Genomic DNA, 23,129 nt, shown 5'->3' with positions numbered 1-23,129 from the left:
CCTTGGGGGGATGTGTGTGTGTCTGCCTGGGTGTTTGTGATCTCCATCTGAAGTTAGTAAAGGTGTCTGAAGCTAATGAGTCTGCTTAGATAATACCCCTTCTCTAAAGTATGGATAATAGTACTTCCTGCTGTCACTGGCAAAACTGAGACCCTGAGATATTTTGTGATTGGCTTTCAGTGAAAACTGGAAACTAGTACCAGACCTGAGCATCATATGCATGTCTCCTGAGTATGGCAACTACTGTTATCACACAGATGAATCTCTTATTTCTCTTCTCCTGTGAAGTTTAAACTACAGGAAGGTGTGAAGTTAAACTTGTCCCCTCTATTGTTTGGAATAACTGAAAACTCTGCTGGCAAAATATTGGCAAAATAAAAGAAACCGAATCCAAGACAAAGCTGCATCAGCAAGGGGAGATTTAAGTCTGTAAAGCATTTGTCTGAAATCTGTGAAGTTCTGATCTGTTGCAGATGCTGGCACCTTGCTTGTTCTTGGATATTAACTACCATTAGACCAAACTGAAACATATATGACCTAAGCAAGCCTCTGCTGCTGAAATTTATTCTTGTTGATAAACCAAATGAGAGGGAGGAGAGAAATCCACTGCATGTTTTTGTCTTTGTGATATAACTTAGGCTCTGAGTGAGTTCAGGAGACAGAGACTTTGAAGGATACCTTGAAGAGACATTGATATGAGTTGCTACAGAGAGGGACCATCTGTGGTGGTGGTGTTTTTTTTTCCCCTCCTATTCCCTGCCCCCACCTTAAAAGCAAGCTAAATATTCACATAGTTCCCCTTACACTGAATGTAGTTGTGTGGTCATGTAACCACAAAAGGAAATGTCTTCCATCGGATCAGTGAGATGATTCAACTCAAATGTACGTACACTTATACTATCCCAAAATCCAGTGCGAGGGAGCGAGGAGGAACATGTGGACAGGGAGAGAGAAGCATTGTCCTGTTGCTGGGAGCTTTTGGGTTAGATTGGGTTAAACATTTTATGAAGTATCTCCCCTCCTTTTGAATCTCTTGAGCTGCATCTCTTACATGATTGAATTGGAGGGGAGGGAGAAGAGCCCATCTTCATCCAGAACTTCCCCCAGCCTGGCAGTGTTGTGTAGCTGTGGAGACACTCCGTGGCCAGATGAGGAACTGCCTGAACCGTGTCCCTTGTTCAGGCCCCCAAGATCCCTCAGTTCTTAAATTATTGCCCTCTGCTGTGGCTGTGCTAAAAACCTGGAAATTTGATGAATTCAGAAACTGTAGTCACTATATGGTTCTTGTACCAAAGACTTTGGGTAACTCATCGTTGTGAGGAAATCCTGTAGTGTCTTCCCCAGCAGCCTCAGGAGCAGCTATGATCCAAGCTGGAAAGGGCAAATCATCTGGAGAGAATTTGGATAGCTTTTACTTTTCTATCATCCTGTGGCTGTGCCGGGCACTCTGCAAACATTAAAAGAGCATCTGTCTTCTCCAAAGCACTTCTAATCTCATTTGGATTTAGCGATCTCTCTTGCCTACCTCTAGAGATCAGGGACCTGTTGTGCGTATAGGTACTGTGAAAGCATCAGGAAATAGTTGTTGTCCTGAAGGGCTTAGAGTAATAAAGGAGAGAATCTGAGTGGAATCCATTCAGTTACAGCATACGCGCAGCAACAGAATGACTGTCTTATTCTGAGTGTCTTTCATGTCATAGCTTGAAGAGAAGCGAGTCAGTAAAGGAGGAAACAGTGTTAGAGTAGGAGGTGAACAGGAATTATTTAGTCGTTTAGATGTTAAAAATGCAGAGGCACAAGGAGTGGAATTCATATTCTTGAAATGTTCGTTCTGCCTGTGTCAGTCACTGTTACTGATAGGCAGGTGTGGGCTTGGTTTTAATTGTGCTGTAGCTCATGGTTTGTGCTCCATTAGCACATTGCCTTACTAATAAAATGAACTAAAGGAAGGAAATAGTATTTTCTAAAGATGGGAGGCTCAAAATACTCATACCTCCTCCTTTCCCTGTCTCCTGTCAACTCTGTTAAAGAAGCTCTAGATGAGACTGCCTCCAAATTAGTGTGTGTTTACCTGTAGGATTAAAGAGGTGGTGAGGAGCATGCTGGAACAAGTGGGATGTAAACAGAGAACAGAAGAGGAACAGTTATGGATATAAATAAATAAATAAAAACTTTTCCGAGCCAACAGGGAGTGAATGCAAGTGGTCCTCCATTCACAGGAATCTTCTTTGCTTTTTCAGATCATTGTAAGGAAGCAGATTGCCAGGATTTCCCCCCTGTGGCTGCCTGACCGCTGCTGAGCTACCCCTCCCAGCCCATGTGGCTCTCCCCATGCTCCAAGAGTGCAACTGGTGCCCAACGCAATGTGTGTTTGTCAAACCATGGAAGTGGGCAAGTATGGCAAGAATGCCACTCGATCCGGAGACCGGGGGGTCCTGCTGGAGCCTTTCATTCACCAGGTGGGTGGCCACAGCAGCATGATGCGCTACGACGACCATACCGTCTGCAAGCCCCTCATTACCAGAGAACAGCGCTTCTATGAATCTCTGCCCCCGGAAATGAAGGAGTTCACGCCTGAGTACAAAGGTGAGGCCTGTTGTCATTCCAGAATGCAGTTACATGCTTCAAGAACCTGCTTTCCCATTTTCCTGCAGCTACTGATGTCTTGCTGTCTTTTGGTGTAATTTTATTTGTTGTTTATAATTCTCTTTTGCAGGCTAGCAGTTTGATAGGAGCCCTTGGGAAGGAGGAAGTCTTTCTTTGTAGGCATGCAGAGTTTAATGTGCTCCTCTTTCTAGACAGAGAATATGCAGTGTGACAGTTGTAGTCTGAAGCTTAAGGTTATGGATGTGTAACTGAATTAATTTTACTACCAAGTTATTGTCAATTACAGCCTTGACCTTGAGCAAATGAAGTTAGATCATATACTGAGCATTTGCACATCCCAGTCCTGTAATTTATTGCTTCCTCATCCCATTTCTTTTATGGACCCGTATCAGAAAGCTGCTGAAGCAGGAAGCATTGCTTTCCCAGTGCTGAGGTGAAGCCTTGTCCCCAGCCACTTTGAAGGAATGGAATTTTCCAGTGTCTGTATCATTGTAGGAGGTTGGCAGCTCATCTGTATCTTTCCAAAGCTCGATACACTTTTGGCCATGTGCATTTGTATTCAGGATGGTGACACTGGCAGGTAGCCTGGGGGACTCAGTGTTGCTGTTGCCTCTGCTTCTTTGTCACCATGTGGCATTGGGAGGACAGCGCTTCACAGACAGCTGGGACCACCATCTGTTCAGGGTCTTGCCATTTGATCTGGCTGCTGCCTGAAGGTCTCGAAGCAGTGTCAGCTTACCTACCTGTGTCTATGCAGATTGTGAGTGAAAGATACAGTCTCCAACAGACGCATCCTCTTGTACCCTCAAGCCACTCTGGGGCCATACGGTGCTCTAGTGACCCATCAGAAATCCCAGCTGAAGCCTGTGTAGTTGCTAGAATTGATATAATGTCAGGCTTTCCTTGGGAGATGTGTTTAAAACTGATGAAGCTGATAGTCCAGATGGAGACCTGTCGTCTTGAAGTCAGATGCTTCCTGGTAGCCTAAAGGCATAGGACATGCACCTCCACCCCAGTGTGGGATTTCATCTGAGAGTCCTGTACAGTTTCCTGATGGTACCAGAAATTGTTCCTACTGATCTGGGCGAGAGGAATATTGGGGATGAGATTTCCTGTCTGAGCACTCGGATGTTACCGTAAGATTGCCCTTTCACAGAGATATCTTAAGGAGCATGTCCAAGCAGCCAGAACACTTGGAGCGGCATTTATGTAGTAACATGCTGGAGTGCTGAACTGCTCTGAAGTTGTGTTGAGCCACCTGAACCTTGTTAGCATTGTCATGTGCAGATAAGGGAAAAGGAAGGACAGTAACATGATGGCCTGCATCAACTGAGCAGTGCAAGGTTTCCTCACATTTGAGTCATTTGATTCGGTGCATCTAGCATCTGATACTCCTGGCAGCTATTCAATACTGGTGACAAGCTAATGAAAGATTTTTGTCATTGCAAGTTAGGAGATGGGCTGATAGCCTCATTTTCAGGGCTGGGGGAGTCCCAAAGATGAAGATGTCAGCCCTAACTAGAAGTGTCAGCTGTCCTGCTCTGTGGCTCGCCAGATAGATGTATTCAGAGTCAGTGCTGTGAAAGATCTATACCTTCCCTTGGACTATGGTGCTTTCCAGAAGTCTTCAGAAGGTAAAACTGGACAGGACTCAAAGGGTCCTGCTTGCTTGCCCCTGGCTGAGGTATTTACTTCCAGAGCCCGCTGTTTTTATTGCTAGGAAGCCCTGGAACCTTGCAGATCCCTTTTCTGCGAGACTGGCTGACTTGTGATAAGAGTAGCAGGTGTCACCTCAGCCTCAGAGCTCTGTACTTCAGAGCTCAGATGCTGGAGAGCTCCTTTAGAAGAGAAAGCACACCCCTACTTGGCCAGCGATGTCCTTGTCAACAGAAGGAATGCTTCTGCAGGACATAGATACTTACCCAAATGAACTACATAGATATTTTGTATGCTTTGCCCCCCTCAGCTTCTTGTTAGACTGTGCTTGACTTTCTCCAGTTCGATGACATTTGCTGCAAGACTGAATGGAAGGAAATAATCACACCCCTCAGCCTCCCAGCTGCGCTTTTGTCCTTAATTTCCTGCGGGTGGCAGAGCTTCCCCTGCTGCTGCTGACCGTTCGCTCAGGTAGCGACACAGGGCACTGTTTGGGGGATTTCTCCTCTGTGCTGTGCTAACAACATTTGGGTTCTTGTAGTCTTAAGCCTCCTTTCATTGCTCTGGATTTGCTTTGCTGCTCTGTGAGCTACATTCTCCTCTCTCTTGTTGAACATTTGGGTGCTAGTGGTTGTGTATTCCCTCCCCTGGGAAACAGAACTGACATGTCACTTCTCTCTGGCAGGTGTGGTATCTGTCTGTTTTGAGGGAGACAGCGACGGCTACATTAACCTGGTGGCCTATCCCTATGTGGAGAACGAGGCTGTGGAGCAGGATGATATGCCAGAGCGGGACCAGCCACGACGCAAGCACTCGCGTCGGAGCCTTCACAGATCAAGCAGCGGCACTGAGCACAAGGAGGAAAAACCTGGCCTGGCCAGTGACAGCACTGAAAGGTAAAAGCTTTGAGGGCCCAGTGACAACATGACGAGCAGCAAATATCTCGTCCCCTTTCAGCTCTGGTGCTTCTTTTGTTGAGAGCATTTTGCACTTCCATACGGTGGGCAAGCTGTCTTGCACTTGCTAGCCCAGCACGCTGTGGCACTGCAAACTGTGCCTGGAGTTTTGCTGGATTCAGGATGAACTCATCCATGTGAAGTGCTTCTGACACAGGATAACCCTTGGCAGTTTGTTGGATGTGGAACCAAAGTGTGTGGAGCAGATTCAAACACTCTTCAGTCCACCTGGTTATTAACCCAGAGGTTTCTTCCGAGAGTACTTTGAATATGGGTCTCTGCCTTCTCACACCAGCTGGAGCTCCCTGAGAAACAAATGTTCCTGCTTACTCTGTCAACTGCAGTACAGCCTAGCAGAGATGTTAGACCAGATCCTTGACCGTGGGTCCACAGCCCAGGGTATTAGCGAGGATTTGCTGTTAAGGAGGTTTGTATTGTGTGAAGTGTGCAGCAGGAGAAGGAACAGGAGATAGTTGTGTGTAAGGGGAGGGTATGACAGTCGTAAGTATCTGACGAATGCATGGATTCTAACGGGCAAGTTTGTTCTGTCTTTATACCAGCAGCATCCAGGAAACGAAGAGTCCCAGGGTGGACTTGCACATCCATTCAGATGTTCCATTTCAGATGTTGGACGGGAACAGCGGTCTGAGCTCTGAAAAGATCAGCTATAACCCCTGGAGCTTGCGCTGTCATAAGCAGCAGCTGAGCCGCATGCGGTCAGAGTCCAAGGACCGAAAACTCTACAGTATCCTTTGGGAAGCAGAACTGAGCGTGCCAGGTTGCTGCTGCTGCTCTGGCCTACACATTTGTGCCTGAGGCAGCTTATTTCCTTTGCTTTCCCATCGTTCACACAAGCAAAGCTGTATTACATGTTTCTTTTTACTATTCCTTCCTGCTTCCCACTAATGTCTGACACCGATGCTCAGAGAAGCCATGTTTCTGGCTAGATTCCACGTTTTCTTTCTTTTCTGGTCCTTCTCTTTGTTGCCTTGTGCAGTTTGTAGTTTTTCATGTCAGGCTTTGCCCAGCAGCGGATGCAGGTCTACCTTGTTCAGTAGTCCTTCGGGAGGGAGCTGTGTTCGTCCTTGTCACCTTTCTGGAGTTTCTTCCAGTTCTCCTTCTGGAGACCATGACCAGAACTGCACACCATACGGAAGATGCAGGTGAACCAGAGATTTCCACTGGTGTTTAATGCTGTTGTCTCTCCTCTCCCTCATAATTCCTAACACGCTCTTGTTCTAAGTGCTGTTTCATTACCCCAAGATCCCACTCCTCACTGGTAATAGTTGTCTCAAAATGCACTGCTTTATGCATTAAAAACCTTTTTCTCCTTATCTTGCATGTTAACTCTAAGAGAATTTTGCCTGCCCATGTAATGGCCAAGTCAGTCTCATAGATCCTTTTGGAGTTTTTCACAACTGTTGCTCATGTTTGCAACCTTGAGTAACTTAGTACTACAAGCAAATTTGTCATCTCGCTGTTCACTCACTTCTCTGGGTCACTTGTTGAATGGCATGGATCTCCACAGAAAGACCCCACTGGTGACTTTGGCTGTAAGACCAGTGAGGCTGGTTTGTAGTTCCCCAGATCTCTGCAAATCAGTGTTGGGGTAGCCTCCCTTCAGTCTCCTGGTGTAGTAAGGCAGTGTTAAATGAGTTACACATCTCTTATTTTCTGTTCAACATGCAATCTCTTCTCTTGGCATTTCAGTTTGAGAATTCTCTGAATGCAGAGAGTTCTGGGTTGGGAATCCCCTAAGCTCTTCCCCGGTAAACAAAGAAGCAAAATATTAATCTTATTTCTCTTCTTAGGGGGTCTCTTCACACACCCCCATCCCACCCCCCTCCCCTGTAGCTCCTTTTGTACTTAGACTGCCTGCAGGGTTTAAAGACAGGCTTCTTCATACGGTTGAAGATGGATTTGTTATTTTCTGTGCCTTTGCAAATGACTCCTCATGCTTTTGTCTTGAACTTGCCAGCTTGTGGGTTGTTTTTTTTTCACCTGCTGGAGCTTGATTCTGTTTTCCTCACATAGAAACAACCTTACTTTTAATAGCTGTATTCTTCATCATTTTAACTCTGGGCTTCCTTTTCCTATTCTCAAATGTGTGCTTTGAGCCTCCAGCTTTTATTTTTAAATAGCCTGCATCACTTGCAGAGAAGTAGTTCTTCTTGTCTGTCCTATTCTTTTTAATCACACTTCCTTATTTTTATGAAGTTCCTCTTTCAAAATCAAACATATCTGATGATAGATTTTTCTAAACGTTAAACTTCCTTGCAGGTTTAATCTAGCTGTGCTCTGGTTGCCATTTCAGCGTGACATGTTGAACCGTGCCCTGCAGGGCGTCTTGGGGCAAACGTCAGGGTTGATTTTTTTCCCCTTTGGGACAAGCTTGTTCTCAGTGCTGTGCCCTAATGGAGGGTTTGCCCATTGTGCGTGCTGGTAATTGAAGGCTCCTTTTACTGTTCTGTTTCCTGCCTTTGTAGCCTCTCCGGTTCCACCCCGTGTGTCGGGCAGTTCTGGGCAGGCCATAGCAACAGTACTGTGCTATTACTTGAGCCTTGAGTTTTCAGTCCGTGGGGATTGTATTGTTTATCCATATGGTTAAACTGCTAATATGATTAGCCTTTAAGCTCTCCCTTAATGTATCAGCAATTCTTACTGGCAGATTGTGTCTTTCCTGACGCTAGCGTTCTGCTCTTCGGTTCCCCCTGCTGAGTTTCCAGTACACCTGCATGCGATCTCCTTGCTTACTGTTGGCCATTCCACTTTCCAGGCTGATTTATTCTACCAAGTGTGAAAGCCTGGATGCCACTGTTTGGGTTTTGTACTTCTCTTCACCTCCCCAAACAGTTCGTTCTGTCTGTTCTTTGTGTTCCTATTTGTTTGTTGCCTGAGCCTATCTCATGCTGGCCCAAGTCCCTGTCTGTGGTGGCCCCGGGGAGTGGTGTCTCTGACAGGTGAGCTCTCCTTGACATGTCTCCCAGAGTTCCTTTTGCTGGAGAATGTGGTGCATCACTTCAAGCTTCCCTGCGTGCTTGATCTGAAGATGGGGACCAGACAGCACGGAGATGATGCGTCTGAGGAGAAGGCTGCTCGGCAGATGAAGAAGTGTGAACAGAGCACTTCCGCCACCTTGGGCGTGCGCGTGTGTGGGATGCAGGTAGGGATCCCTGAGGCTGCAGGTGCTGCACATTCCCTTTCGCAGCCCCATTAGACCTCCTAGTTAGCGTTTTCTGCTGAGCACTGAGTTACAGAGTCTTCCACTTCAGGTAGGTACACCAGTGTTCATGGTACGTGCTTTTTGTCTTCATTTCTAAACCTAGAACAAAGGAATCTGCTCCTTCCGAAATGGCCCGCTTTACCCAAAGCAGTTTTGTTCACAGACAGTTAGGGGATTTTCTGATAAAATGATTTTTGTGGCTTAGTGTTCAGCTAGAATCACAGTGCCTGGGGAGGGAGGTGTCCCTCTGTCCCAGCATCAGCTGACATTTGCTTCTGTGCTGTACTGGGAGTTAAGAAGTTGCTCTCCTCTTGTGGCTAGGCCCTGCACCCAAGGGTTTGCTGCTGGTGCTGTTGTGCAACAGTCACTCCTTTCCCCACCCACAGAAGGATCTTGCAATCCAGATCTCTGCCCACAGACTCTGAAGCAATGAGGGCCCCTCATTAATCACATGCCACATAATAACAGCAATATGTGCCGGCAGCTCCCGCTGCCAGAGGATTGTCCGAGTTGCTGTAAGACTTGGCTTTTTAAGCCTCGGGGTCTGTTGTGTCATGCTTCTTGGGAACGCTCGGACTGAAGAGCCACCCTTTGGGTGTCCTGGGAGAGAACCTGTGCTTGAGCACCCTGACTGTGCCCATGGGCTGCACCTGTCAGCTGCTTTGGGATTCAGGGAACAGGCAGAGCTGTTTCCTGCTCCCTCTTGGGCGTGGTGGGGATAGGATGAGTTCCCTCTGCCCTGTCAGTGCAGGACAGCTCAGGGCTCTCTGCATGCCTAAACCTGTTGCTCCCACTTGATGTGCGTTTCCTTTTGGCGTTCTAGGTCTATCAGCTGGACACAGGGCATTACTTATGCAGGAATAAATACTATGGACGCGGTCTTTCCATCGAGGGCTTCCGCAATGCCCTCTACCAGTATCTCCACAATGGCATTGAGCTGCGCAAGGACCTCTTTGAGCCTGTCCTCGCCAAACTGCGAAGCCTGAAGGCAGTTTTGGAGAGACAGGCCTCCTACCGCTTCTACTCCAGTTCCCTTCTCATCATTTACGATGGCAAGGACAGCAGGGCAGGTATGTTTGTGGAGCGCCGGCCGGAGATGCGGCTGAAGCGGGTGGACAGCTCTCTCCCAGAGAGCCTTCAGGATGGCAGCAGCACGGAGCCCGGCTCCTCGGCCCAGCCCAAGGTGGATGTGCGTATGATTGACTTTGCACACAGCACGTTCAAAGGCTTTCGCGATGACCCCACTGTGCATGACGGACCCGACATGGGTTATGTATTCGGGCTGGAAAGCCTCATCAACATCATGGAACAGATGCGTGAGGAAAACCAGTAGCCCTGGGCTACAGCCTCTTATTCTTGTCCTGGTGGCAGGAGCAGGCAAGACCACCTACTACCACAGGAAAAAGCAGACAACTTTGGTTTTAAACAATTGTATTGCTCCATTGTTTTTAAATGTACTTGGATAGAAGAGCTGAGGGGAGGCAGGATGGAAGAGCTCCTCGTGCTGCCCAGATGGTTCTGACCGCACTAGCTCTCCGCCTTCTGGAGGAGGCTCTGTAGATGCCTGCTGGGTGTTGGGTGTCCCGGTTCTTCACTCATTGCGTGTGCGTTCTGGAGGGAGGACCTTGGACGTAGGGAAGAGAAAGCAGGAGAGCACGGAGCTCTTCAGGGGGCTGGAGCTGAGGCCTGAGGAGCCTCCTGCCTCAGGAGCCCCTGGGAGAGCCTTCCCTTTGAAATTCTCCTGGGTTATTTGGAAGGGGCACTCGACTAACAGTTGGCAGCATCTGTGGGGCTGATGGCGAGCAGCACAGGTGCTGGTCCGTGTGTTCGGTGTCGCTAGCTCTGCCCTGGGTTTTGCTGATCGGGCTTCGCTTTTGATGCTGCCTTTTTCTGCTGTTTGGGCACTGTGAATAACCAACCCAAACGTGGAAATAAAATGACCAAATGCAACCCCTGGCAGAGCTGCGGCCAGGAGGGAATGCCACATGCCTGGAGTTGTGCTCGAGCCTGGGGCCTGCTCGTTCCCCGATGGGGTGGCATAGGCAGGCCTGCGTACGGGCAGGCACGGGGCTCTGTGAGAGTAACTCTGTCTTGGACCACTGACCAAGCAAGAACTCAGCTCGTGGGCTAGCAATAGTATCTGTAGCAGTTAACGCGACCCCAGCGGTGCAGCGGGGCGTTTCGGACCATTTCAACCCTTCCTGTCGTGTAACGTTGGTCCCACAGGTTGTACGCGAGTATCTCCCTCCTGCCGTCGGGCCCCGGGGGCTGCAGTGCGAGGCCGCCCTCTTCCCCGGCGGGGCCTTCTGTCCTGCAGCCCCCGCTCTTCCGGCAGGTCCGTGCACGGGGATGGTGGAAGGGGAGGCCAAGGGTTAGGGCTGACTGCTGTTCTCCCTGGGAGGGTCTGGGGGGCAGGGGAGGGGGGACCCGGCTGAGTGGCGAGTGCCATCGCCTGGCTGTTTAGCTTTGCTTCACGGAGTCAGTCTTTCACAAAATAAACAATCTGCGGATGAAACAGCCAGCTGGGACGCACTTTGCTGCCTGGGCTCCCTCCCGGAGCTGGTGCTTTACCTGTGGCTTCCCTTGATGAGGGCATTAACGTTTGATACTGTGGCCTGGTGGTACCGAACCGTACCCCACTCTGTATCACCCCCTCTGTGTTTCTGTGCTGGGACCCCTGGTTGCTCCTTCCCTGGTGTCACTGACTTGTTCCGTGGTGTTACCATTACCCTGACTGGCCGAGAAACTGCCTGGGTACCTGCAAGGCCAGGGTTGTGGGTTTTTTTGTTGTGGTTTTTTTTTTTCTTTTCTTTTCTTTTCTTTTTTTTTTCTTTTTTTTTTTTTTTACTTCAGGAAAGCTTGTTTGGGGAATACTCGCATGTAGCATGTGTGCCGACTCTGTGTGTGCACGGTCTGCTTGGGAAGTGTTGGTGCTCAGCTGGCGGCCAGCTCTGGCTGCCGCAGCGGGCGCATGGCTGCGGCACCGGGTGTGGAAGGGGGCAGGGGCAGCGCCTGTGTCCTAAATGGTACCTCTGCCTGTCTCCCGGCTGCTCTAGAGCTTGCCAAGCCACTGCTCCCCTCCAGCTCCCTGGACGAGGACCTTCGCTCGTGCCACTCTTCCCTGCGCTGGGCTGCTGCGCTTCGTCGCTTCTGTGGGTGGCTGCCCCGCCAGGCAGGGCTCAGGGGATTTTCAGGGAACAGGTTTGCAGCGGGGAGGGAGGTTTGTTGGAGCAGCCGAGCAGCGTTGTCCCAGGTCCCTACAGCGGCCGCGCTACCCTCGCAGCCCGTGGTGTCCCTGGCCCCGTCCCCGGCGGGCTGCGCTGGGGCAGGTGCGGGGCCGGGGCCGTTCCTCCTGGGGAGCACCTCCGCCTCCCCCGGCCCTGCCTCCTGCCCTTCCCTGCCTCCCTCGGCCGGGGCGGGGGGCGAGGGGCCGCCTCTGCCCCGCGGGAGCCGCCTCTGCCCTTGGACCGCCGCGGTGGGACTCCACAGCTTGTACATAGCCTTGCCCCCGTTTGTTTTTACATGAATAATCACCTGTTTGTGCTTCACAGAGAACCAAAAACCATTAAAGGATCTGTTTTTGTCCGCGGTGTGCCGTGCCTGCCTTTCCCCGCCGTCTGAGCCCAGGGACGGGGCTGGGGGGGGTGGGGGGCGCGGGCAGGACCCCCGTGCGGGTGGCTTAGGGCCCTTCTCTGTCCCGCGGAGGGCGCGGCCCTTCCCCTGCCCTCTTCTCATCGCGGTCGCTTCTGTCCGTCCCGGCCCCGGGCAGGGTCCGGTAGGGTGCAGCCCCCCCCCCCCCCAGCCGCCGCCGTGCTGCGGCAATGACCCGGCCTTGCAGCTCCCGGGAGGCGACGGGACCGCTCTGTCCCCGCGGCGCGGCGGCCGGCCGCTCTCCGCTGGCTCGTCCCGCCGCGGCCGTCGGTGCCGCCGGGGCGGCGGCGGGCGGCGGGACCCGGGGCGGGCGGCAGGAGGCGGGGCGGCCGGGGCCGGGGCCGGGGGCGGGGCGGGCGGCGGTGACGCGCAAGGCGCGCGCGGCGCTGACGTGTCGGCGCGGGCGCGGGGCGGCGGGGGGATGCGGGCGCTGATCCTGGTGGGCGGCTTCGGGACGCGGCTGCGGCCGCTGACCCTGAGCCGGCCGAAGCCGCTGGTGGAGTTCTGCAACAAGGCGCTGCTGCTGCACCAGCTGGAGGCCCTCCGGCAGGTGGGCGCGGCGGCGGGCGGGGGGCGCGGGGGCCGCCCCGCCGCCGGCTGACCCGCGCTCCCGCAGGCCGGCGTCAGCCACGTGGTGCTGGCGGTGAGCTACATGTCGGAGGCGCTGGGGGCCGCCATGCGGGAGCAGGAGCAGCGGGTAAGGGCCCCCCGCCGCCCCCCGCCTCCCCCCCGCCTCCCCTCGCCTCCCCCCGCCTGCCGCCGCTCACCCTGTGCCCGCAGCTCGGCATCCGCATCTCCCTGTCCCACGAGAAGGAGCCGCTGGGCACAGGTAGGGTGCGGGCAGCGGGCAGCGGGCGGGGCCGGGGGCGGGCGCAGGCAGGACGGAGGAGGCCCGGGGACACCGGGGTGGGCACTGGGGTGGGTACGGGGAGGGCTGGGGGCGCTGAGAGGGGGACACCATGGGCAGGAGGGGGAGTGCGGGTAGGGCTGGCGACACTGGGGACACCGGGAGGAGGACACCGTGGAGAGCAGCGTGGGTATGGCTAGGGCTGAGGGACACCGGGAGGGGGACACCGTGGGCAGCCCTGTGGTTATGGATGGGCAGGGCTGGGGGACACTGGGAACGCTGGGAGGGGGACACCATGGGCAGCAGGGTGGTTATGGATGGGCAGGGCTGGGAGGACTGGGGACAGCAGGAGGGGTATGCCAGGATGGCCACGGGCAGGATGAGAGAGGGACCAGCGACATCAGGACAGGCACGGTAAGGACCAGGGACAGCAGGGCTGGTGAGGATCCAGGGGGCCTGGGGACTTGGGAGGGCCAGTGGGGAGCAGGGACACTGGGGCGGGCGCGGGTGGGGCCAGGAGGACCTGGGCACTGGGCTCGCCCCGTCCCTGCGGGGTCACTCACGGCCAGGCAGCGGGGCCGCTGGCGCTGGCGCGGGACCTGCTGGCCGAGGGCGGGGAGCCCTTCTTTGTCCTCAACAGCGACGTGATCTGCGAGTTCCCCTTCGCGGCGCTGGCCCGTTTCCACCGGCAGCACGGTGGCGAGGGCTCGCTGGTGGTGACCCGTGTGGAGGAGCCGGCCAAGTACGGCGTGGTGGTGAGCGAGGCTGACACCGGCCGCATCTGCCGCTTTGTGGAGAAGCCACGTGTCTTCGTGTCCAACAAGATCAACGCCGGGCTCTACATCTTCAGCCCTGGCATCCTGCAACGCATCCAGGTAGGGGCTGGGACGCTGGGCTGGGCCAGGCTGGGGGGCCAGGTCGCCCGCTCAGCCCTGCGCCCCGTCCTTGCAGCTGCGCCCCACCTCCATCGAGAAGGAGATCTTCCCGGCCATGGCGCAGGAGGGGCAGCTCTACGCCATGGAGCTGCAGGGTAAGGCCCTGTGCACTGTGGGGACAGCATGGGGGGGGTCTTGCCTGCGCTGCCACCCCCGTGCTGGGGGCTGTCACCGTGGTTCTGTCCCTGCAGGCTTCTGGATGGACATTGGGCAGCCCAAAGACTTCCTCACAGGCATGTGCATGTACCTGCAGGCGCTGCGGGCTCAGCACCCCGAGAAGCTGCACTCGGGGCCCGGTGTCGTAGGGAACGTGCTGGTGGTAAGTGCCAGCCCCCAGCACGCCGGCCCTGGGCACACCTCACGGGCTCTCTGCGTCCTCCCACCGCCATCCTTGCTGCCGTCCTCAAGCTGTGCCCTCCTGTCCCCACGCTGGCCAAGTGGCGCGGGCTGTACCGAGAGCTCTGGCTGCCCTCCCGGCCCTGGTGCAGCCCCTCTTCCTTCCAGGACCCCAGCGCCAAGATCGGGGCGAACTGCGTCATTGGCCCCAACGTGACGATTGGGGCCGGCGTGGTGGTGGAGGACGGGGTGCGCATCAAACGCTGCACCGTGCTGAAGGGGGCCCGCATCCGTTCCCACTCCTGGCTGGAGTCCTGCATCGTGGGCTGGAGCTGCTCCGTGGGGCAGTGGGTGAGGATGTGTGTGCCCCTGCGGGGAATCGGGGCTCAGCTCTTGCCCTCCTGACTCCTCGGGCTGCGGCCGAAGGGATGGAGGGATGCGCCAATGCCTGCGGGCAGGAGTGTGGCACTGAGCCCTGAGCCGGGGCAGGCGTGACGGGGCCTCTCTGGGGCAGGTGCGCATGGAGAACGTGACAGTGCTGGGTGAGGACGTCATCGTCAACGACGAGCTCTACCTCAATGGGGCCAATGTGCTGCCACACAAGTCCATCGCAGAGTCCGTGCCAGAGCCGCGCATCATCATGTAGCAGCCCCTGGTGGGCCCTGCACTCCCGGCTCTACTCGGATTAAATATTTGTATTTCCATCTACTGCTGAGCGTCATCTGAGCGTGGCCCGAGCGGTGGGTCGCTCGCCAGCGCTGCCCTGGCTTCCCCTCCCCATGTCTCAGGGCACCATATAAGGAAGAATAATTTAATGCTGCGTTTCATGAAGTCAGCCCCCAGCCAGGGGCAAGTTAACAGCCCGAACGCCCAGCCGCGCGTCCCCAGGCCTGCCGCAGAGCCGAGGCCTTGGGCACCCCTCCCTGAGAACGGCCCGTGGGGCAGAGGGGCTGCCATGGCCCAGGCGCTGGGGGAGGGGGATGCTGGCCCCAGAGCCCGGCATCAGGCCCCCCCCCCAGCCAGCGTCCCCCTCCCTGCAGCCCCCTGCCCCACGCTGCGGCCCCGTGCTGGGTCGCGGCCCTGTGGGCGAGGGCCCCGCAGCCCCGAGCAGGGTGAGCGTCCGGGGAGAAGCCAGCGTGCGGCAGGGGGGCTGCCCCGCTCAGCTGGGGGAGCCCGTGGTGCGGGGCTGGGTGCTACGAGCTGGCTGGCTTGGTGAAGTCGTCCACCCCCGTGATGGTGGCCTTGCAGAAGAAGCAGTCCTTGTTGTTCATCAGGTGCTGGTTGATGCAGGCTCTGGGACAGAGGAGGAAAGAGCGTGAGCCCCCCTGCACGGCACGGGGGGCCAGGGCCTGGCAGTCGCCCTGGGGGGGGTTGCGCATGCGAGCTACTCACTTGCACGACTTGTGGGAGCAGGGTCTGAAGATGGCCGAGATGGGGTGTGCGTAGCAGATGGGGCACAGGTCTTCCTCGCTGGTGGGCTGTGGGGGGGCACCAGGCAGTTAGCGGTGGCAGCAAAAACCCCGTGTCCCAGAGCGGCTGTGCCGGGAGCTGGGGCTGCTGCTGAGCAGCGGGACTGGGCCGGGGGACTCACCAGCGTGGTGGCAGCTGCCTGCTTGGACTCCTCGCTGAGGTGGCTCAGCATCTTGTCCACCTTCTCCAGCTCCTCGGCACTGATGTATTCCGTGTCTGTGGGGACAAACCGGGGGTGTGTGGGTGAATGTGACCCTCAGGCTGCCCCAAAGCTGCTGGGCGATGCGCGGGGCTCTGCAGCTGCCCTCAGGGACCAGCCAGGACAGGGAGCCTGGTGCTGGGGACAGGGAACCCCATGCTGGGGACAGCAAGCTGGACACTGGGTGCTGTGAGGGGATAAAACTGCTGCCAAAAGCAGGCCCTGGACACAGACCCATCCCAAGTGCCACCACTAGGGGACTGCGGGGGAGCCACAGCCCCCTGTCCCCAGGGCTAAGGAGGCTGGGACACGTCGCGGGGGACACAGATGCCAGCAGCCCTGCCTCCCCATCCCAGCCGTGGCTGGGTGGTGAGCACAGCCCAGCTCCCAGCGCAGTGCCGACACTTACAGGTGTGCAGAGAGAAATGGCGCTTGTCCGTGGCCGGGGCGGCAGCTGCCAGGGCCGAGGGCTCGGCATGGCCCAGCAGGTACTGGATGGAGCGCAGCTGGAAGCAGGGGTCCGCCAGCAGCACCGCCGTCGCACGCTCGGCCCTGCAAAGGGACACAGTCAGGCCTCTGCCCTAGGTACAATCCACCCTGCGGTCACAAGGCCACCCAGCTGCATCCCCAGCTGGTGCCCCCCCCCCCCCCACTCCTGGCAGCATCGAGCTGGGGAAACATGGTCAAATGCAGCTGAAGGGCAGCAGCCCTCCTCCTCCTCCACCCCCCGCTCAGAGGCTCTGGGGATCAATACGGTGCATTAGCACTTGCTGAGGCTGCAGCCCTTGTGCACCGGTGCCCGGCGGAGCCTGGGGAGCTGCAGGGCGGCTGAAGCAGCCAGCACCACCCTCACGTCACCGCACTGCAAGGGTAAAAGGAGACATGGCACGCAGCAGCCTCATGCCGGGGCTTGTGCTCCCCCCCGCACCAAGGGGAGGGCTCCAGGGGCGAGCGGGTGCCCCCACAAGGCAGGAGGGAGCAGTCGTGGCTCTCCCTGGCTTCGAGCATCGGCGGGGACAGCCAGGACAGATGAAGGGCACCTTAACGAGTGCCTCCATCAGGCACCCCTGCCGTGGCCTGTTCACGGCCCTTGGCGAGGAGCAGAGCTGGCTCCGTGGCCGGCCCTCCGGCAAGCGCAGCTGCCCCGGCGGCAGGAGGCGAGCGGGGGCACGGGAGAAGCCCGGGGGCACCGGCTGGGCCCGGGCCGGGGCGCAGGGGGTTAACAGCCCCTTGACGCGCGGCAGCCGCAGCCGCCAAATTAGCTTTTTGCTGCCCTAATGGAAACCAATTCCCCAGCCCAGCTCTCCGCTTCCCACTAACGCGCCCGGGCTCCGGGCAATGACATCCCCGCGCGTCCTTCACCCGGGGGCCGCCCCCTCCCCGCTGGCGGCCGGCGGCACCCCCTCGCCGTGGGGACCCCGCCGGGCTCGGCCGGCCCTGCTCGCCCCATGGCCGGGGGTGGGGGGGGCGGGGGGGTCCCTGCCAGCTCATGCAGGGGGTGGTGAGGGTGAGAGCAGCGGGAAGGACGGCTGGGTGCTAAGCGGGGGCGGGGGCGGGGGGGGGGCCATGACCGCCATCCCCGCTCCCAGCCTGGGCGCAGGATCGGACTCGAGGGGCTCCCAGAGGTGAGGAGGGGGCGGGTTTCTGGCGGCACCCTCCCGGAGGCCGGGCGGTCGCGGAGCAGCCGGCGCGGCCGCCTTACGGCTTCCAGCCGGGCGAGGTTGCCGGTCTCCAGCGGAAGGGGCCGCGGCTGCGCAGCGGCGAGGCCGGGGGGGTCGGCGAAGTGGCCCCGAGCACCCCTGGGGACAAAGGACCCCGCGGGGCCAGCGCTGGCTGCGCATCTCCCCGCCCGCTCGCAGGACGGCAAAGGAGGCCACGGCCACGGCCACCGCCGCGGCCACCACTCCCCGCGCCGGGACCAATGGGATCCCGCCCGGCCCACGCGTCGCGCTCCGCCAGCACGTAAATAGGGGCCGGAGCGGGACCGCGCTCCCGCAGCGAGCCCGGCTGCCCGGGAGGTGCCGGCCGGGGCGCGCCGGGGGCCGGGGCGCGGGGACGCGCCGAGCCGTGAGAAACTTCGCGCTCCAGGGACGCGCAGCTCCGGGAGGCAGCGAGGCGTCCGCCGGGCCCGGAGCGCAGCCCCGACCCGCTGGAGCGTCTCAGCCCCGCGATGCCGGACGGCGGCCCCCCCCCGCGCCCCCGCAGCCGGGCGCCGGGCAGCCCCCGGCCGGCTGGAGCGCAGGTACGCGGCAGCCTCGCATGAGACGCGGCAGAGCGGGGCAGGGCGATGCCGCCCGTTAACTCTTCTCAAGCCCCACGGCTGGAGTCGGGGTCCTCCTCTGCGAGGAGCAAAGGGGCATTTGCGGACGCTTGGTAGAGCCCCCCCCCCCCCTCCCCCGCCGAGGCAGCCCGGGGGACACCGGGGAGGACCGCGGCGCGTTCTTCTCTCGCGTCTCGCTGAGCCTGGCCGCGCCGCCGGGCTGCGCAGAGGCTCCTGCCCGGCACCATGGCCCCGTGGGTGCCCGCAGCCCCGCTCTGGCCCTGGGTGGCGAAGCTGCTGCTGCTGCTGCTGCAGCTGTGTGCCCGCAGCCGCGCTCCCCGCGCCTCCCCGCTGCCCCACAGCTGCCCCGCCGCCTGCATCTGCACCTCCGACCTGCTGAGCTGCAGCCGGCAGACGCTGCAGCGCGTGCCCCAGGCGCTGCCGCCCACCGCCACCACGCTGGACCTCAGCCACAACGCCCTCACCCAGCTCCGCGACCGCTGGCTGGCCGCCCTCCCGCACCTCGAGGCCCTCCACATCAGCCACAACCAGATTAAGGACCTCTCTCCGCAGGCTTTCCACAATGCCTCCTACCTGCGGCACCTCGACATGTCCTCCAACCACCTGCATGCCGTCGAGACGCACTACTTCGACGCGCTAGTGAGCTTGGAGGAGCTTCTGCTCTACAACAACCGCATTACACGAGTGGATGAAAACGCCTTCGCCAAGCTGAGCAGCCTGCGGAAAGTCTACCTGAGCTGGAACAACCTCACCGCCTTCCCCTTCCGCTCGGTGCAAGGGCTGGGCAACTACAGCCTCCGCACGCTGGACCTCTCCTCCAACAGCCTGAGCAGCATCCCCGTGGAGGAGCTTGCGGCTCTGCCCGAAAACATCAGGAACGGCTTGTACCTGCACAACAACCCTGTCAGGTGCAGCTGCCCACTCTACCTGATGCTCCAGCGCTGGAAGCAGCGAGGTTTCAGCTCCGTGAAGGATTTCTTTGAGGAACACACCTGCAAGGTGTCCGACAACGTGCCCCGGTCCCTGATCAAGTTCCTCAAATACAGCCACATGTTTGAGAACTGCTCGGCGGACTCCGAAGACGCACACCCCGTGCCCTTCCCCGTGAAGGTGGGCCAGACCTTCCTGCTCACCTGCAACACCAGCCTGCCGGCTGCAGCCACCACCTACATGTGGATCTCCCCTCGCCACGAGCCCATCAAACACCCGGGGAACAGCAACCGCTCTTTGGAGGTCTACCGCAACGGCAGCCTGAAGATTGCGGTGGCCAAGCCCTGGCACTCGGGGGTCTACGTGGGCTTGGCCATCAACAGCCCCCACAATTTCAGCAGGCTATGCGAAGTCAACGTGACGGTCCACTACCCCAAGCCGGACGGGGAGACCTTCAGCACCGGCCTCACGACCCTGCTGGGGTGCATCGTGAGCCTGCTGCTCGTGCTCATTTACTTGTACCTCACGCCCTGCCGCTGCCCCAGCTGCTGCAAGAAGCCGGCTCCTCTCAGCCCTCCGCAGGAGTGCAGCGCCCAGTCCTCCATCCTCAGCGCCACCCCCCCCGCCACCGACGGGCCGAACCGCAAAGTCAGCGCCAACAAGCACGTGGTCTTCCTCGAGCCCGTCAGGGAGACGCAGAACGGCAAGATCCGCCTGGCCCTCGGCGAGGACTTCCCTGACGCCAAGAACCCCAAGGTCCTGCAGCTCAAGTCGGACTCAGAGTCCATCAGCTCCATCTTTTCGGACACTCCCATTGTGTCGTAGCAGGGCAGGAGGGAGGGAGCTGGGAAGAGAGCTGGGGCCTCCTGAGAGCTGTTCTCCTCCGTTGCTGCTAGAAGCAGGATTATTGGGCACCCTGAATTCCTGGCTTGACCGCAACCCGCGGGGGAGATCGGCATCACCCACGGGCCCCTGGTGGGTTTTGGGCCGGGAGCACGTTGGTGCCCAGCAAGAGCTCCTCGTGCAAGCCACTGGCAACAGCCTCGTTAGCACAAGGGTAACGCTGACGAACCCAGCAGGCCTGAGAAACCCCTACTTCATTCAGGCAGCCAAACTCCCTAACGGTGACGCTGGGGCCGGCACTCTGCCACGTCCCCAGGCATGCGAGACCCAACCCGGTGCCACCGCCATGGACCCCCAGGCCAAGGAACAGCCGTGACAAGTGGGGCACTGTCCTCATTCATGCCAGGACTCCCAGGGACGGCGGTGCCACTGTCCTTGCCCACCCCATGCCGGTCCCCATCAGCATGCCGTGGCCGGGAGCGGGGGGAGCATGATCCCATCGCAAAGGGGGGGTAGGTGCCCCTCTCCAAACACGGCCACGCAGGAGGGATGGAGCTCAGCACCTGACCAGCCACGCAGCCAAGCAAACGTTACAAGCTTTTGCCTCCTGAGAAGCTGTAAATAGTCAAGGCGGGATTAGGTGATGCGATACAGCGCCCCGGCTCGCATCGCTCGGACCTCCCCGTGCCACCAAGGACGATGAGGTCTCAGATGCACCACCCTCCTTCGCTGCTTCTCCTTGAGGCAGACAAACGCGCTGCTAAAGCACAGCTATTTAGGCAGTAATCTAATAGGCCTATCGATAAATGTGAGTAATCCTCTCCTCTCTTGGGTCGTAATTCTCTAGTTACATTGGAATAAAAATGCCTATTTTTTTAAGCTCACACTGGACTGAGTGTCTCCTTGCCCTTGCAGGGCAGCGGCGTGGAGCCGCTCCGCATCCCATGGGCACAGAGGCAGAAGTCTGGGGGTCTGAGGGAGCCCTGAATTCCTGCTGCCTGGTGATTTGCACTGGGCTCGCAGCTTCTGTTCCCATCAAACAGCATTAGGTTGGCCTCGGCGAGGGGGTTAAATGTGCCGAGCTGGAGCTGGTGGCCTGGGGAGGGTGCGAGAGGAGTGCCCAGTGGCTTGTCCCCAGGAGGGCAGGTCTCTAGTGATGGCTGGGAGCTGAGGAGGGAGCAGTGCCCACGACACAAGGGCACATCCAGACCTCAATAGGGATGAGCAGGATTTAGGTGTGGGGGAGAGGCACCTTGGGGACACCCGCTCGGGGTCGGACTGGCCCTGTCTTTGGCTGCGTCCCAGCACTCTGCGGATGGAGCCCTCACCTCACTGGGTGCCTGCACCGCTTTCCTCGGAGCCCAGCCTTGCATCGCCCCGGCACAGGGAGCCCCGTAATGCCTGTGTGATCCCGCAGAGGGATAAGGGTGTCCCCCATCTGCTGGCCACCACTGCCCGCTCCACAGCCAGAGCAGGAGCATGTGGCTATCACCTGCGGCATAGGGGATGCCGGACCACCCTGCAGGCAGGAGCACAGCCCAGACACAACCCAAAAATGGGGACAGGTCCCTTTGCAAACCTTCTCCCCAACCTGCAGTCCCTTATGGCCATGCGCCCCTGCCCCAAGAGCTGCTGGCAGCCCCGCAACCAGTGGGAGGGGAAGGTCCCTGGGGCATCAGGACACCTCTAGCGCCTGTCCTTCAGCTTTTTCAGCCAGGAAACAAGCAGCTTTTTTCCCAGCAAAAAGTCAACCACGCTCAGAGCGCTTGTCAGAAACCCCCCATCCACCCAAGGAGGGGAGAGCAGCTATCCTGAGACGGCCGCAGCCGCCCAGCGCCCCTCCTGACGCTGATCTCGCGTGCAGCTTCGTGCGATGCGTGCCCCACTGCCGCGTGCCCCGCGGCCGCTGCTTGGCAGCTGGCGAAGGCGATGGGATGCGGAGCGACAGGCCCCGCTGGCCGGCACTCTCGCTCCCCGCATGCCCGCCGCTGCCGGCCCTGTCGCCTCGCGTTAGCGCAGCGCTCCTGATGAGGCCGGGACACTGAGCCGGCCCCGCTGGGGTGCTGCCGGGGGGCGGCGAGGTGCTTCAGTGCCGGATGGATAGGCGAGAGGCACCCTGCCCCTCGAGGGTGGAGCTGAGGCAATGCCATTCCCTGGCTTTGCACCTGGGCAGGGATCCCACGGGAAGGATGGTTTGAATTTGCCCTGGGAACGTCTGGGAAAGAGAGGAGACACCGCCGAGAGGGCCCAGATCCAAACCCAACAAAGGCACTGCCCTGAGCGTGGCCCGCGCCTGCCAAGACGGTACCGAGCCCGTGCCGGAGCACGTGCCGCATCTAAGCACCATGTCTTCCTCCGAAAGGAAAGGTGAAGTGCTGCTCCAGGCTCCGGCACCCAGAGTGGGTGTTGCCCATCTGCTGCTCTTCTGTCGCCATCCTTGTAGGTCTCCCTGCAAACCTTCCCCCTCCTCGGTGCAAACATCAGCTTCTTGGGCATTAGTGCTCCTGCAAATCTGCATCCTCAGCTGAGGCTAATGACTGAAGCTTGTGGAAAGTTCAGGCCAACTGGAGTGTAAGAAAAGCTCCTGAGGGCCTCTCTGGGGACACTCCAGCCTCGAGAAGCCAAGGAGCTCTTCTAGCCTGGCTGCAACTCTCCTATCCCTGCAGGAAGGCTGAGCCCCACTATGCTGGGGACAGCATATCTGAGGGTCATATCGGTGTCGCTCCCAAGGGCTCCCCGCTGCCTTTACCCAGGAAAATCCTGCTGCTGCATTTCACACCTTTCTGATGCTCGGAAGGGACCCTGCACCACACTGCTGCTCCGACGAGCAAGGCAAGGCAGTTTGAACTGTTAAAGCAGTTCATTAAGCAGCCTGAAAGGCAAAGCACCTCAGCAAGGAAAAACAGCCACGAGTACAGTCTCCCTGACAGGCAGGAGCTGGGAAACGTAATGGAACGTCCCTGAGGAATACACCATCCTCTCTCGACAGCCATCTATCTACACCATTATAGCCCCAGCTTGCTGCCAAACTGGCCTCCCGCTCCTTGACTCCACAGGGTAAAGTAATGGGTCAGTACAAAGCACGGCGTCCCTGGCGCGCAGGGACCTGCGCCTGTGCACGCGGGGATGAAGGACTAGCTTTGGGGACCAGCCTCCAAGGCTGACTCCCGTCTCCCCTGGCACTTCACGTCTCAG

General features: G+C 58.3%; 4 protein-coding genes across 12 annotated transcripts in view; 3 read left to right on the top strand and 1 right to left on the bottom strand.

The window, feature by feature from the left end:
* Positions 1-12,027, top strand: part of IP6K1 (inositol hexakisphosphate kinase 1) — a 39,695-nt gene extending 27,668 nt beyond the window's left edge. For 5 of the 8 annotated variants that reach the window (XM_075514320.1, XM_075514317.1, XM_075514319.1 and 2 more), the window contains 5 exons: positions 2,241-2,586; positions 4,949-5,159; positions 5,780-5,964; positions 8,207-8,382; positions 9,266-12,027. In XM_075514320.1, the coding sequence (XP_075370435.1) occupies positions 2,364-2,586; positions 4,949-5,159; positions 5,780-5,964; positions 8,207-8,382; positions 9,266-9,775 (1,305 nt within the window). In that variant the 5' untranslated portion in view covers positions 2,241-2,363 and the 3' untranslated portion in view covers positions 9,776-12,027. Of the gene's footprint in view, positions 1-2,240; positions 2,587-4,573; positions 4,735-4,948; positions 5,160-5,779; positions 5,965-8,206; positions 8,383-9,265 lie in introns of those variants that run through there. The other 3 variants (XM_075514324.1, XM_075514323.1, XM_075514322.1) reach the window with 3 other exon arrangements.
* Positions 12,028-12,478: 451 nt separating this feature from the next.
* Positions 12,479-14,920, top strand: GMPPB (GDP-mannose pyrophosphorylase B). Its single transcript, XM_075514315.1, has 8 exons — positions 12,479-12,643; positions 12,710-12,790; positions 12,874-12,922; positions 13,514-13,815; positions 13,892-13,970; positions 14,067-14,194; positions 14,380-14,562; positions 14,726-14,920. Exons 1-8 carry the CDS (start codon positions 12,515-12,517, stop codon positions 14,855-14,857), a joined length of 1,083 nt encoding a protein of 360 aa, XP_075370430.1. The 5' UTR covers positions 12,479-12,514; the 3' UTR covers positions 14,858-14,920.
* Positions 14,921-14,994: 74 nt separating this feature from the next.
* RNF123 (ring finger protein 123) overlaps positions 14,995-23,129 on the bottom strand; it is a 52,154-nt gene continuing 44,019 nt past the window's right edge. For both annotated transcript variants that reach the window (XM_075514312.1, XM_075514313.1), the window contains exons 36-39: positions 16,290-16,432; positions 15,803-15,897; positions 15,604-15,689; positions 14,995-15,504 (exon numbers count right to left, since the gene is read on the bottom strand). In XM_075514312.1, coding sequence (XP_075370427.1) covers positions 15,405-15,504; positions 15,604-15,689; positions 15,803-15,897; positions 16,290-16,432 — 424 coding nt within the window. In that variant the 3' untranslated portion in view covers positions 14,995-15,404. The remainder of the gene's footprint in view (positions 15,505-15,603; positions 15,690-15,802; positions 15,898-16,289; positions 16,433-23,129) is intronic.
* On the top strand, positions 17,496-20,791 carry AMIGO3 (adhesion molecule with Ig like domain 3). Its single transcript, XM_075514314.1, has one exon. The coding sequence runs from the start codon at positions 18,387-18,389 to the stop codon at positions 19,914-19,916; it is 1,530 nt and encodes a 509-aa protein (XP_075370429.1). The 5' UTR covers positions 17,496-18,386; the 3' UTR covers positions 19,917-20,791.

The sequence above is a fragment of the Mycteria americana genome, chromosome 11, assembly GCF_035582795.1.
Source record: "Mycteria americana isolate JAX WOST 10 ecotype Jacksonville Zoo and Gardens chromosome 11, USCA_MyAme_1.0, whole genome shotgun sequence".
Lineage (NCBI taxonomy): Eukaryota > Metazoa > Chordata > Aves > Ciconiiformes > Ciconiidae > Mycteria > Mycteria americana.
The sequence above is the reverse complement of the archived record's forward strand: the minus strand, read 5'-3'. Positions and strand labels throughout refer to the sequence as shown.